This window comes from Plectropomus leopardus, chromosome 16 (assembly GCF_008729295.1).
Source record: "Plectropomus leopardus isolate mb chromosome 16, YSFRI_Pleo_2.0, whole genome shotgun sequence".
NCBI classification, from domain to species: domain Eukaryota; kingdom Metazoa; phylum Chordata; class Actinopteri; order Perciformes; family Serranidae; genus Plectropomus; species Plectropomus leopardus.
This window is the reverse complement of record NC_056478.1, coordinates 7513111-7526667: the sequence shown is the minus strand read 5'-3', so window position 1 is coordinate 7526667 and position 13557 is coordinate 7513111. Positions and strand designations below refer to the sequence as shown.

General features: G+C 39.4%; 1 protein-coding gene across 4 annotated transcripts in view; it reads left to right on the top strand.

Moving 5' to 3' along the window:
- The window catches only part of epb41l2 (erythrocyte membrane protein band 4.1 like 2), a 71168-nt gene that overhangs the window by 40467 nt on the left and 17144 nt on the right, over positions 1-13557 (top strand). For 3 of the 4 annotated variants that reach the window (XM_042503169.1, XM_042503170.1, XM_042503167.1), the window contains exons 13-14: positions 1895-2067; positions 3354-3430. In XM_042503169.1, coding sequence (XP_042359103.1) covers positions 1895-2067; positions 3354-3430 — 250 coding nt within the window. Of the gene's footprint in view, positions 1-1894; positions 2068-3353; positions 3431-5775; positions 7947-13557 lie in introns of those variants that run through there. The other variant, XM_042503168.1, reaches the window with a different exon arrangement.

Sequence of the window (13557 nt, the reverse complement as noted above, 5' to 3'; positions counted from 1 at the left end):
GTCAGCTCTAGCTTGGATCAGCTGGTATTCTTTATGACATCTGGATAGACATCCTCTTTTTCACACCTTCCCTTGTTCAAGTGTTGGTAACTTGTGCAACTCCTCGTCTTCTTGGTCACAAATCCTGTCCGTTTCTGTCCAAGCAGAAACATGATTTCTGCTTGGACAGAAACATGATTCCAAATTAGTCAGTGCCGAGTTTGAAGGACTAAATAAGAAGCAGGTATAAAAAAGAAGTAACCACTCTAACATTTTCACTGGCCGCCATGCTGCTTTCTTTTGTTTACTAACCCTGTTTGCTGACACATTCACACCAGAAAAAAATACATCAGCACTCGTCCATGGAAATAGAAACACATATATTTTTTTGTACGTGTCTCCTGGCAGCAGGAGAACCTGTCACCTATTATCTTGTGTTTAAGAAAACGGCATATATGTGCTAATCTTGTTGGGAAAAGGGTATATGAAGCAACCATACGGACATGGATTTCATAGATTTCCTGTCTGGAGTTTCGGTAATTGAAACACTTTGTTAGATAATGTTCAATGTAGGAATGTGAGCTCAACAAAAGGCCGGGAGTCTTTCAGAAAATATGTTGAGAGAGTGTATCTGCTGGCTGTTGAACCAGTCTGATGCTCGGGGTTATACATGCACTCTAATGCACACACAAAGAAGAACCAGGTGCTCATCATTCCTTTGTTTGTAGTTGCCGCGAGTGTGTGCTTTGTTTTATTGACCGTCTGCGTGTGTGTGTGTAAGAGAGGGGAGGAATAAGCCTTAATATCCTGTTCAGAAAAGAGTTGCCTGGAAAGATTTTTGTCCCTCTTGCACATGCACATTTAGTTGTTACAGTTAAAGGGTGACTTTAAAACAGAGTCCATGTTTTTGTGTCAAAGTGACTAATGGGAACAACAATTTTTGAAATTTGGTCTAGTATTGAGTGAGAAGACTGCAGCTGCAAATCAGGCTGCAATGCAACAACGCCGGGCATCCGCGCACCTTCAATTTACGTGCACTAAAAGTGCGTGTTTTTGTCACTGACAGGTTCAGTTCATTTTAAACTGATTCAAGTCAATTCAGCTTTATTTATGTTTGGCGAAATTACACCATACATTTAAATTGCAGAGCAAAATGGAAGAGCCTTTCTCAGAGATCTCAGATGCAAAAAATAAAAATAACTAAAGACAATAAACACTGAAGCATCCTCAGTGTCAGTGAAAACAATCCTAAATAAACAGTCCCTAAGAAAAAAAATGTTAGAAAGTGTCCAGTACGCGTTTTTCTGCTCCGCTCCACTCTTAAAACCTCTGCAAAACAAGTATGTCGGCATGGCTATGCATCAGGACTTAAAATAATGTTCGAAATCAGTTAGTGGACTCAGTGTCAGAATTAAGATGGAAATGGAGTCAATCAATCAATCAATCAGTCAGACTTTATTTGTACAGCACTTTTCATGTTGCATGTGAAAAAAACTAAAAAAAAAAAAAACAGAATCAGTACTAAATAAAACCAGGAACTGAGGAAACGCTACCGTAAGTGAGGAAGCACCAGAGTCAGGATGAAACCTGTAAATAGAAGGATAATAAATAAAAAAATAAAATGATAAAAGCTATTGTGAAAAATAAATAAAATAGATAAATAAATAAATAAGTAAAAAATAAAATAAAAGGTAAATAAAAGGATATCAGCACAAAGTGAAATAATAAATAGATAAGTTAAAAATAATAAAATGATGTAGAGAGTAGTAAAACTGTGAAACAGACTAAAATCTAAAAATAAATATTCAATGGATAAATCGGCAAGAAAAATACTAAGGTTGCCCTTAAAATTGAAGTACGTTTTGAAATAATGCTCATCTCCGTCCTTCGCTCTGTCCCTGTCTCTTGTCTCCAGGTTAAATGCACCAGAACCTCCCACTAAAGCTCGCTTCTTGACTCTGGGCTCCAAGTTCCGTTACAGCGGGCGAACTCAGGCCCAGACCCGCCTGGCCAGCTCCCTCATAGACCGACCTGCACCCAGCTTCGAACGCACCTCATCCAAACGTATCAGCCGCAGTCTGGATGGAGGTAAAACACACACTTAACACGTAACTCACAAAAAGACACAGACAGACGACATTCCAGCTTCACTCTAAACAATATTTAGGAATGAACGGACAGATGAAAAGATTAGTGGAAGGAATAACGGACAGATGGAAGTGGGGTCACGGATGGAGGGTGTGTGTGTGTGTGTCTCTGTGTGTGTTTGGATGTGAAATGCTGGTGTCTGACCAGATACAGGAAATAGCTGCAGCATATGTTTCCTGTCACACAGTGAGAGACAGAGAGAGACAGAGAGAGACAGAGATGGAGGAAAGAATGTTTTGTGTGTCTAACAGAGAAAAAGGACCTCATGATGATAGAAATACCGCGTGTAGATGCATAACTCGTGTCACTTACATGTCGTCGCAGGGAGAGGGATTGCTGAGTAGTGATCACATTTATTACTTTAACTTGGACTGATAATTTTAACCATATCGCTCCTGTATATTAAAAGAGCCATTTTCACATTAAAAAAACATTTTATTGTTTTGGGAAAACAGTGCACGCCGGTCTTTTTCTCAGATTTAGCTTACAGGTCCCACTTCATGCAGCTGTGCACTGCAGCATCAAGTGTCTAACTTATTTCACCATCTTACATTGCCACCTGCTGGACACTATGTTAAATTGCAAGCCAACATTATTTTTAACAGACGACAGTACAGGTGCAAACATACCTTTTTAATGCACTGATCAATTTTGAGATTTTGGGCTATTTTCTTTCATAACATGTCTTCTTTCATATTACTGGAATGAAAACACCCAAAATACACAATTAGTTCTTTATTTTGTATGCAAAAAGTTAATATTTAATTAGATAATGTGCCAAATGCATGTTTGAGCTTAAAATTTCTGTAAACTTTTGAACTAAAAAAATAATTTTTGTAAAGTACGTAGTCAGCTTGGGAAGTTCCATGGTACTATCTATTAAGTTTTACTCCATTCACCTGTAGTTTTACACCTTAAATTAAGTCTTTTTTTGGTTTTTTTTTACTCAACAATTTTGTTTACCACAACTCCAGAGCACAGTGTTGAAAAAAGTTGAGCTGGCAATAGTTGCTACAACATTAGCTTCACTCTGACCATCATGTTTACGACGTGTTTTTTGGCCCCTGGGAAAAACAGTCTAATGATCTTGTACCATACGCCTACAACTACACACAGCAGCAGACCGTGGATGCATCCGAAAGTTTCAATTGTGTGATAAATTGTGACGTTAGAAGTTATATTAATTTTTTTATCTATTAATTCTGTTTGTGTTGCTTATTTCTCAGCACCAGTGATCAGCATAACTGAAGCCACATCTGAGAACGGACGTGAGCCCCACCTGGAGCTCCACTCTGACTCTAAGGTGTGTGTATGTGTGTTTTCATCATGAGTGTGCAGAAAAAGAAGGGTAGATAAAAGGAGACAGAAAGAAAATATAAATATTTATTAGAGCTGCTCAATATATTGTTGTTTTTTTTTAATCGTCATTAAATTGACTATCATTCCTTTTTATTGGTACTTTTTGTTTTCCGTATAATGTCCAGTAGAAAAACATATTGGAAATAATTAACTAAAGCAGCAGAAAGGAGATCAGAGGACACTTCAGTTTCTGTTTATTTATCCTAAAATCATTGTTGCAATATTCAGAATTACGGTTGCATATGTTGCATATTTGTCTCATATTGTGCAGCTCTAATAATTGTTATTGTTAGACAAGTCTTGTCTTGTCTTGTTTCTTTGTTGTTGTCATTATAATATCGCTGGGTGTCCACATTGTCCCACAGGAACTGTTTATGTGTTTGTGCTTCACAAAAAGAGACAATATGTAAGTGGATGATGGAGAATCAGTCTGTCTCTAGCTGTAAAATTGGTCCTAGTGTGTGTATACAAGCATCTTTTAGCTTAATTTTGCATTAACGTCTCCTTAAAGTGTGTAGAGTCAACATTTTATTCACGTTGTAACAGTATAACAACATGCATTTTTCCTGTTTTGGTGTACTAATACTTGTCATATGTGGTAAACACTTAAGGAACCATGCAGCACTTTTAGCGTGCGCTCGTCTCACAACCGACTACTGTGGGATAATGCACACTACTGGGGTTTTTGGGAGGCTTACAGCTTTTATTTGCTTGCTACGGATACTTAAAATCACCCATGTATGTGATAAGAGTAATATGCAAATATTGTTTCTGTTTTCACAGGGTCATTTAGATACAGACAGTGAGGCATCCTCACTCCTCACCCTGTTTAAACTGTGATTATGTGTGTGAGTTACAGAGGGTGCACAGACCAACAAGACTGGCAGAGAAAGTTTGATGTCTTCATTTAATACTTAATGGTTAAATACTGTATGGTTAACTTCATTTTAATGGTTTCCCTTTGACCTTAAATGGTAACTTTGGTATTTCCAGTACAGTATTTTTGTGTCTGAGTGACTTATGAGACATCCAATGTTAACTTACGTCCGCTAAAAGTGCTTGTTTTTGCCACTGACAGGCTCAGATTGTTGTTATAAGTGTCTGATAACATTTTGGATCCCTACAGAGATATACCTTCATTTTTGTTAAACAGTATGATCTTTTTTGTTTAATCAGAGACAGCTCTGAAATCGCCATACCTACCAGACTGCATTTAAATCACCATAAAACACACTTTATTCAAAGTCAACAGAAACAAATTAAAACTCAATAAAACAATCTCATCGTTTTACTGTTCAAACAATCACCAACTGTGGAGTCTGCTGGGTGTAGCAATAGAGATTTTGAGCTGTTTCTCTTTAAACTAAACTCTAACAGTGAGGTCTATCTCTATAGGAATCATTTCCATAATTTTGTCAGATACTTAAAATAAAAATCTGAGCCTGTCAGCGGCAAAAACAAGCACTCTTAGTGGATGTATTGTATTGTAATTGATGGAGAACAATGCCCACAGTAGTTATATTGCAGCCTGTTGTGCAGCTGTCAGGTGCAGCCCTCTCACTCAACGCAGGACCAAATTTTTAAAATTTTTGTTCCCTTTGATCACTTAGACACAAAAACATGAGAAAATAGCATCCAGGTTGAAAAGTACCAAAGTTGTTCTTTCACATAACTTCAGAGCAGATTTAATAGCCATGACTCTACAACTTCTGACACGTCGTCTTGTACTGTAGCAGAACTTACTGCATACATACAGAGAATTACTGCATTACTGTACCTTCTGCACGCCTCCTGTCCCACCCACCTCCCCCCACTCTCCCTTTTCTCCCCTCTTGCCTCGCTCTCACCCCGGCACTGTGGAACTGACCTCTGTCTCAGCCTTCGTCCGTTGGTGGCTCCCCGCTGACACTTTCTGCACACAGCTGTTCTCTGCACTGTTCCCTGCTATGTTCACTTTTAACCTATATTTCGTGTGTTGTTCACTGACTAATGTCTCTTTCCCTCTCTCTTTTTTCATTCACACACTCCCTTCCTTTTTGATTTGATCACATCACCTTTTGCATGTTGTCATCATTTCATGACAAAAAATGAAATGATATGTTTTTAATGCACATTTTGTTTTCATGTGAAACTTATTTTACTTCTTCACTGCTTGCTGCTCGATTCGTGGATGTGCTGGTCTCTCTTCTCTTTTCCTGTCCACTCTGTCTCCTCTGTTGTGTCCTTCTTTCCCTCCTTTTCCTTCCTCCTCTCTCCTTCTGTGCGCTCTTCTCTCCTGCGATCCATCAGTCCATCTTCATGTTCCCTCTCTCCTTCTCCTCGTCATCCTCCCTCTCCTCCCTCCCCCCTTCCCTCGACACCATCTCCGAGCTCGACCACGGACTGTCAGACATTTCCGAAGACGACGACCCCATCGATGACACGAGCGCCGCGCACACAAACACCTTCTCTCTTTTCTCCGATAAGCAGCCGGCTGAACTCGAACAGCTCGCACAAAATTCTCCGTCCTCTTCTCCAATCACAAGCTCCCAAACATGCAGCTCAGAGGTTTTCGGGGTCGAGGAGGACGGCCAGGCTGAAACAAGAGCTTACAAAAAATTCCCAAATTGGTTGAGCTGGTTCTCGCTGAGGGGTGTGGTTAAATATGTTTCTTTCATTCTATGTTTTCTCTCTATTTGGGGGAAGGATGGAAACAGGTGTCTGCCCACGAGGCTATTTTCAGGATTGACAAAGAAACTGAGCTTTTTAAATTCCACCAAGTTCACTTCCAAGTCAGCGTTGCCAGTCATTACCCCGAAATGCATCGTTACACCAAGATTACGTCAAGTTTTTAACAATTTGGCGTTGAAATTGGCTCATTTTGTGGCATTTATAAAGAGCTATCTGCCTACTAAACTTCTTAGTTTGGCTCCTGCTGCTCTTTGGCATCCAACACGGCCACATTTGCCCTCAATTTCTTCTCTTTCCCGTCCTCAAATTGTCTCTTCCTTCTCTTCTCTGCCCTCTTATTTCAGTTCGGTCAGGTCTCGCTCCCCTCTGTCCTCCTTCTCTGTCTCCAAGCTGGCCCCATCTATTCATCACTACCTCCTGAACCCCTCCCCTCTGCTCCTGCCCTGCCTCCTCGTCATCTTCCTGTTAGCTGTGATGCTGACGGCGAGTCAATCTTTGGTCCTTGCCCTGATTTTAGCCACACCCCTCGGTCTCACCCTGTGTTACCTTGAGAACAGGGTCTCCAGCCAGCGAAAGGCAGTTCTGCCGACGTTTATCACCGAGAATGATCACATTGAGGGTCAGTTAAGCTCTCCTCTCACGCCGACACACACACCTCCACGCATCAGGCACCACAAGAGCGCCACGTGGACGCAGGAGATGTGCGATCCTGCTGCGTAAATAACACCCAACACTCCCCTCTCATTTTACCTCCTCTATTTTAAATCTGTCTGCGCATTCAACCCCACCACCTCCTCCTTTACCTACTGTTTTCTTCTTGCCCACCATCCCTGCACCCCGCCAACCCCACTGCACTATTTATAACAAAGAACAAAGATTAGAATAAGTAAACAAAGTATTAAAACTCAGAGAGTTTATAAAGGATAACAAATAGAGAAAATATTATTATATTGTTAATATAGAGGAAAGATAATAGGTATGTTAAGTGATTTAAACACTGTACAGAGACTGTTAGGGAAGGAATATGTAACATTTAGTGATGCAAAGAACCACTTGGTGTGTTTGAATTGTTTAAAGTTAGTCATTTTTAGCTCAAAAGACGTCCCCTCTGAGTTTGACACCAAGCAGGTTAACGCCACACTCATCAGATGAAGTGACATAATAGTGTAAATTGATAAAACGCAAGATAAATAAGTACTTCAGCAAGTAACAAATTTTTATTTTTGATTACATTTTTAGTTGCTGCATTTTTGCTTTTGAAGTGCAGAGAAAGTTTAGTTGTATAGTAGATGTTATAACTGTAGATGCCCAGCATAGAAGCACTGAAAGTGTATTTGTTTGTGTATTATTGTTAACGAATGTTAAGAGTAAACAGTGTTACACCTTCCCTGATCCCTGACGGTCAGGACTCCCTCCTCAGCTCATGTCCGTTGCTCGCTGTGTTTCAAATAAAACTGTAGGGGCATTTTTTTTAGAGGCCTTTTGACGTTTTCCTGGTCAAATGAAGCTGTGGATGCAGAGAGAACAGACGTAATCAAAAGACAGATTGGAAAGAATTCAGCATATTCTGCTGTTTGCCAGAGTTAATGCTGCGTTCCAGTCGAGGTCGAAGCTCTGAATTGCAAGTTGAAATTTCCAACTTCTGACCTCTAATTATTGCACACCAAATGTTAAAAAAAACAAAAACAAAACATGGTTGACCGTGACAAACTGATCTTTTTTTTTTTTAGCAAATGTACACACAACTGAGCTCGAAGCATTGCAGGAAACAGAGACAGAAAAACATTTTATTTTATGGGACTTTTATACTTGGAAACACATCAAAGTGTATCAGGGATCCCATGGTTGGGGAAAACCTGGAAAAGTCATTGTATTTCACAATTACATTTTCCAGGCCTGGAAAAGTTATGGAATTAGTAAAGTCAGTCAGTGAAAGTTTTGCAAAAGTTAATTTGGAATTTTGTTGTATGCACTCAACTTGTTACAGTAATCTTCCATGGACAACTTTCCACGTAATATAACATAACAACTTTATTTTCCGTATCTGTCGATGTAATGTAACTCTAATATGCATCGATGCGCAACAGCATTTAGTTCACCATCATATATATTTTTTCCCTTTTCACCCCGTGTACCGTCTCTCCCCTCATGTATGCCAAACAGCTGAAATTATGTCTTAATAGAGTTTTTTATCTGATATATTTGGAAAAGTCATGGAAATGACATGTGGGAATCCTGTCTATATGTATTATTTCAACTACATAAACGCAAATATACTTTCTGTTGTCTTTTTAGTCGACGGTTAAACAATAAAATGTAAAGTTTCTTCAGCTGCTTCTTCATGAAGTTTAGGTAGATGGATTTGTGCTGAGTTTTAGGACCTCCAGCTTTGAGTGGCGCACAAATGTACTGAGTCTAGTTGGTGAATGTAAATTTTCGAGATCCGTGTTGTCTGGAACGCAGCATAACTATAAGCCTATTAAAGTGAAAGCTGTCCCCTGGTGGAAACATCTTAGCACTTAGCAAACACAGAATAGTGCCATAATCTTCTTATTTGAGAACAAAAGTAGCATTTGTGTCCTAAAAACCTAGACAGGAAGTATAGTAGTGGTAGCATTTTACTCGTTGCAGACACAGTGGCTCTGACTTGGCTTTGGACACGTTCTAAACTCAGTATCGTGGACTCGTCAGCAGGTGTGCTCAATGTTGTGCATAAAAAGTTTTTAAAGAGAAACATAAATGTACGTGCATCATATGATAGAAATATATTCAACACACACTGTGAAACCTTTTAGATATAAGACGAGTAGAGCAGTCAGTAGCACCATTTGACTCCCTTAATCGACTGTCTCAGACTCCTCACTGCTCCTGTGGTGCAGAGGTCACATGACCAGTCGTGCACCCTGACACCACGGGGGGGAAGAAACCAGCTTTTCCCATCATCCATTTCACATTTTTCTTTCTTCGTTCCCCTAACCCTCCTCATTTTGTCATGACTGCCATCGCCAATGACATTGAAGGTTAAGGAGGTGGACTTAAGCCCTGGTGATGCGGAAGCAACGCCCACCCAGGTCTGTCTTTACCCAGCTTGCTTTGCAAATTCTCAGGAGAATAATAGGAACAATAAGAGATGTTACTTGGAGGTTTTAGATCTCAAATGGTTTTTTGGTGTAGTAGTGGAAGCTAACCTGTGGTTACTCTCTCCCTGACTTTACACCGTCGACAGTCACCAGGAGCCAGTGAGCTCGCCCCCTCTCAGGTTCACACACAATTATTGGTTTTATGTGGTTTGTCAATCATTTGCTCGGCACGCGCTGGTTTGGTTTGTTGGTTTGGTTCACTCTGGTAGGGTGAAGCTGCCCTGACATGCTTTTTGGGAGTCAGTTTTTGATTTTCTCAGCAGACCCAATCTGTAACTTGTACAAAAAAAAATATATACATATATGTATAGAAATAATTCAATTGATCATCTAAAGTTATAAAGATATCTTGGTTAATATAGTTTGTTTTCAGATTGGGTCTGAGTTTAAAAACTGATCCTGAATGGGCACTTTCACTCAAAATCCTCACTTTCAGTTGCTCTGGTGTGGTTTATGGTTTCGCAGTTTCACTTTGGTTTGTGGTTCATATCTGTGGTTCATCAATATTTTTGGGTTTCGTTGAAAGCACATTGGGGTTTGCTGGTTTGTGGGAGTTGCTTTGGATTTGTGATAACATGGGTACGAGCTCTAGCATCATTACATTCAGTGAATAACACCAAAATGTTGTTTTCTTGTGCTTGTACCCATCTTTCAGTTTTCATCACAGTTGAAACATATTGGCTGTGTCACCACACTTTTCTTTTTGTTTTATTTTTGTTTAATTCTCTATTTATTTATTATTTATTCATTTATCATTTGTGTCATCTAAAAATATATTCCACATTTTGTTTTATTTTTTATTACATTTATTTCTTAATTTATTTTCAGTTAACTTTAATTATTATTTTTTAAAATTATTTTCTCCATTGTGTTTTTAGTTAATTTTATTTTTTATTTATTTGTTTATGATTAATATTCTCCATTTTTATTTTTTTGCTGTATGTCTGCCTTCCAGAGTCCAATGAGAGTGCATGGGGACAATATTTATGTGAGGCACAGTAATTTAATGTTGGAGGTTGGTACTGGCGTCGTCTGATGGCTGATTATAAGATCTACATGTTTCCGTGTACTCTGACGCCATCAGAACTTCAACTTCCTCTGTACTGTACTGTTACTGTACAAGACTGCTGCCCTCTCGCACTCTCAGGCTCTGTTGCATGCCTGCGTGTTTTTAAGTGTGTGGATGTATATCGAGTTTACCCTCAATTCCAGTTATTTCCTGTTTTTATAGTGTGATTGAAAATGTTTTGGTCTTAAATGGTTTCAGTGCTAATTGTCCTATTTCACATGGCAGCCATTTTGAACACATGGTCAAGTAAACGCGGGTGAACATTGTAAATGATATATGAAATAAGTGTCACTTAAAGTTGCATTTTTTAATATTGTTACATCAGATTCTGTCAACAGAAACATTGTGAGAGGGCTTTTATTTTGAAATAGAAACAGGAAAAGTTGTGTAAAACAGATACATTTGTAAATTTCTCCATATATGTGACCCATAAAGACATTGAAACTGTAGTAAAAGGTGGTATAGAGTCAATATAAATACCAAAAGACCATTCTCACCCCCCCCCCCCCCTTTTTTTTTTTTTATGAAAAACGTGCATGAAAAACGTGCATGTAACGTGGCAGCAATGTTAGGAGCAACAACACAGCAACTGCTAGTGGAGTTTATCCATATGACCAAAGTTCCCTGAAAACTCCCCATAATGACGTGTTGTACCAAATGGAAGCTAAGATGTTTCCAGTGTTGACTCTCTAAAATGCCAAATATTTATTTGATGTTTATCTCGCTGCACCGCAGTACAGTAGAAAACTTCTCTACCAGGAAATTTCCCAGTGAGTGTTCACGATGGCTGCTTTGTGAAAAGGGTCAGCGATGTGTGGGCGTGACTTTCGTGCATGCTCTGTGCATGTTGAATGCTGTTCTGTGACTTTAAAAAACATCTTGCTTCGATCCTTGATTGACAAAGAGTTTGATTGCCAGGCAGCTGCGTCTAACCCGACTAATTCTGCCTCCTTAACCGACACGAGGAGCGTTCCTCCTGTTTTACTGGTGATTGGCTGCCAGCGTGGAGTGATTCGTGGATTTGTTAACATACTAAAACAAAAACAACATGCAGCATGGGGCTGATAGTGATGCAGTGCCAGCTGGTATCTGCAGTCTGTTGAAGAGTGTGTCGAAGAGTTTGAAGACAAAACACTATTTTACATGATTTTATATGGGGGTGTCACAATTTCTACTCTGAATAAAAAATGGATCAGAATAAACTGTCAGTTTCGAACATTGAATTGAAAAATAGGATCAGGGATCTCTGCCTACTTGCGTGCAAAAAAAAAAGACAACACAGTGTAGCTGTGGGTGAGGAAACTCAAACTTGCCCAAAAATATGGCAGTAATATCACATTTTATGAACACCCGTCCCTAATATATGTTGAGTTGAATGGTTTAAGTAAGTAATAACCTGGGCTATTAGTTAAAGTTTTACGGTATGACCGTAAAATCTTAAAGTCGGATCCTGGATTTGTCAAAATGTGACACCCCTACTCATTATGACATACAGGATAAGTAACTTTCAAGAGGAAAATTCTCCTCAATTTGTGATTAAAATCAGTCAATTTCTGCGGAAAATGTAGATCCACCTCCATAAACTCATTTTCTAATGACTGTATTTGATTATATCCTGTAATATTTGTGACAGAAAGACAGAAAAAAGGCAGAGAGAAAAGAAAAATAAGGACAAAAAAAGGAAAGGAAAGGTCTGTAGTGTCAAATGAGAAGTTACTAACTGAAAATGATTAAACAGTCACGTGGGAATGCAGTGAAGGAGAACGACAGAGAACAGATGATCACCACTATCAGCTCCATGTTCTGCAGTCCGCACTGCTGCTCCTGGCCTGATTTTTAAGAAAAAAAACTCCTCGACAAGATGGAGAGGCCCTGCTTCACTGCAGCCTGCTTAGAGATACTTCGATTCACATTGAACAAGGGGTCAAACGATATTGTTTATTCAGGGCTGATACCAATTATTAGTACTTTCACTCAATATTAAGAATTTGGAATATAACAAACTCCAGAACAAAACTTTGTTTAAAGGCCTTTAGCAAATGTTTAATCAAAAATGAAACTTTTTCAACATCGTACACAGCAAGTTCCCAGCAGTTCCCAGTTTTTTAATAAAGTTCTGTGAAAATCTGAATGAAAAATGAAAGAATAAAAATAGCTCCCTGAGGATTTAGAAAGTACATGTTTTGCAGACTGCCTTCCCTGGTGTTGGTTAAGTGTAATTTTATTTTATTTTATTGGCGATCCTAAAAATAAAATGCTGATATAGATTATTGGCAAAATGCCGAATATCAGCCTTGATAATCGGCCAGGCTGATAATCTGTCGACCCCTAATATGAACAAAAAAACACAAATGACAAATTTAAGCTTGCAGGACCGCTGAACTTGGCTTCAGCGAGGCATGGCTTCCATCTTGTCTTCTCCTGATTGACAGACTAATGTTCCTGTGTTGAACCGAATTTTGCCCTCCCTCCCCCCGTCCCTCCTCTTATCCTCCCTCCTTCTCTCCTCTTTCTTTCCCTCCCGCTCCTCTTTTTCATATTTCTTCTCCCACTATATTTCTCTGCATCCTGCCATCCTTTCTTTTTTTTTTCTCTGACCTTTACTCACCTTTTTTACCCAACCATCCCTTTATTTTCATCCTTTTTTCTACTTCCCTCCTTGGATTTATTTCTTTTTTTCTTCTCCTACACCATCTCAAACATCCTCCCACCTCTGCTCCCTCATCCCAAATTTTATCCCACCCCTCATCGTCCCTCATGTACCCATACTTATCTCAGTCAGCTACAACGCTCCTTTATGGAGGCGCCGCCTCCCTCTCCTCCTCAGCCCAACCAGTGGGAGAAACGTCTCACCTCCTCTCCCGCTACAACGATACGTATCCAACAGCAACAGCAAGTGGTACGTCTGTCTGGATGTTTCTGTGTCAGAAAAGAGGCTTTTTGTAAGCCCTCTGTGCACATAATTGCAGGTGCTTCAAAACTGTTGAACACAATGTGTTGCAAAGAAAAAACAGTGTGGTTCTGGTAGAAAGATGTGTCATCGTGTGTGTGTGTGTGTGTGTGTGTGTGTGTGTGTGTATGTATGTGTGTGTGCGCACGTGCGTGCAAGTCCTCTCTTTCATACTCAAAAGTGGACGTTTTAATTTGATGCTTTCACCTTGGTGGAGTTTTCATGATCTGTTGTTTAAAGCT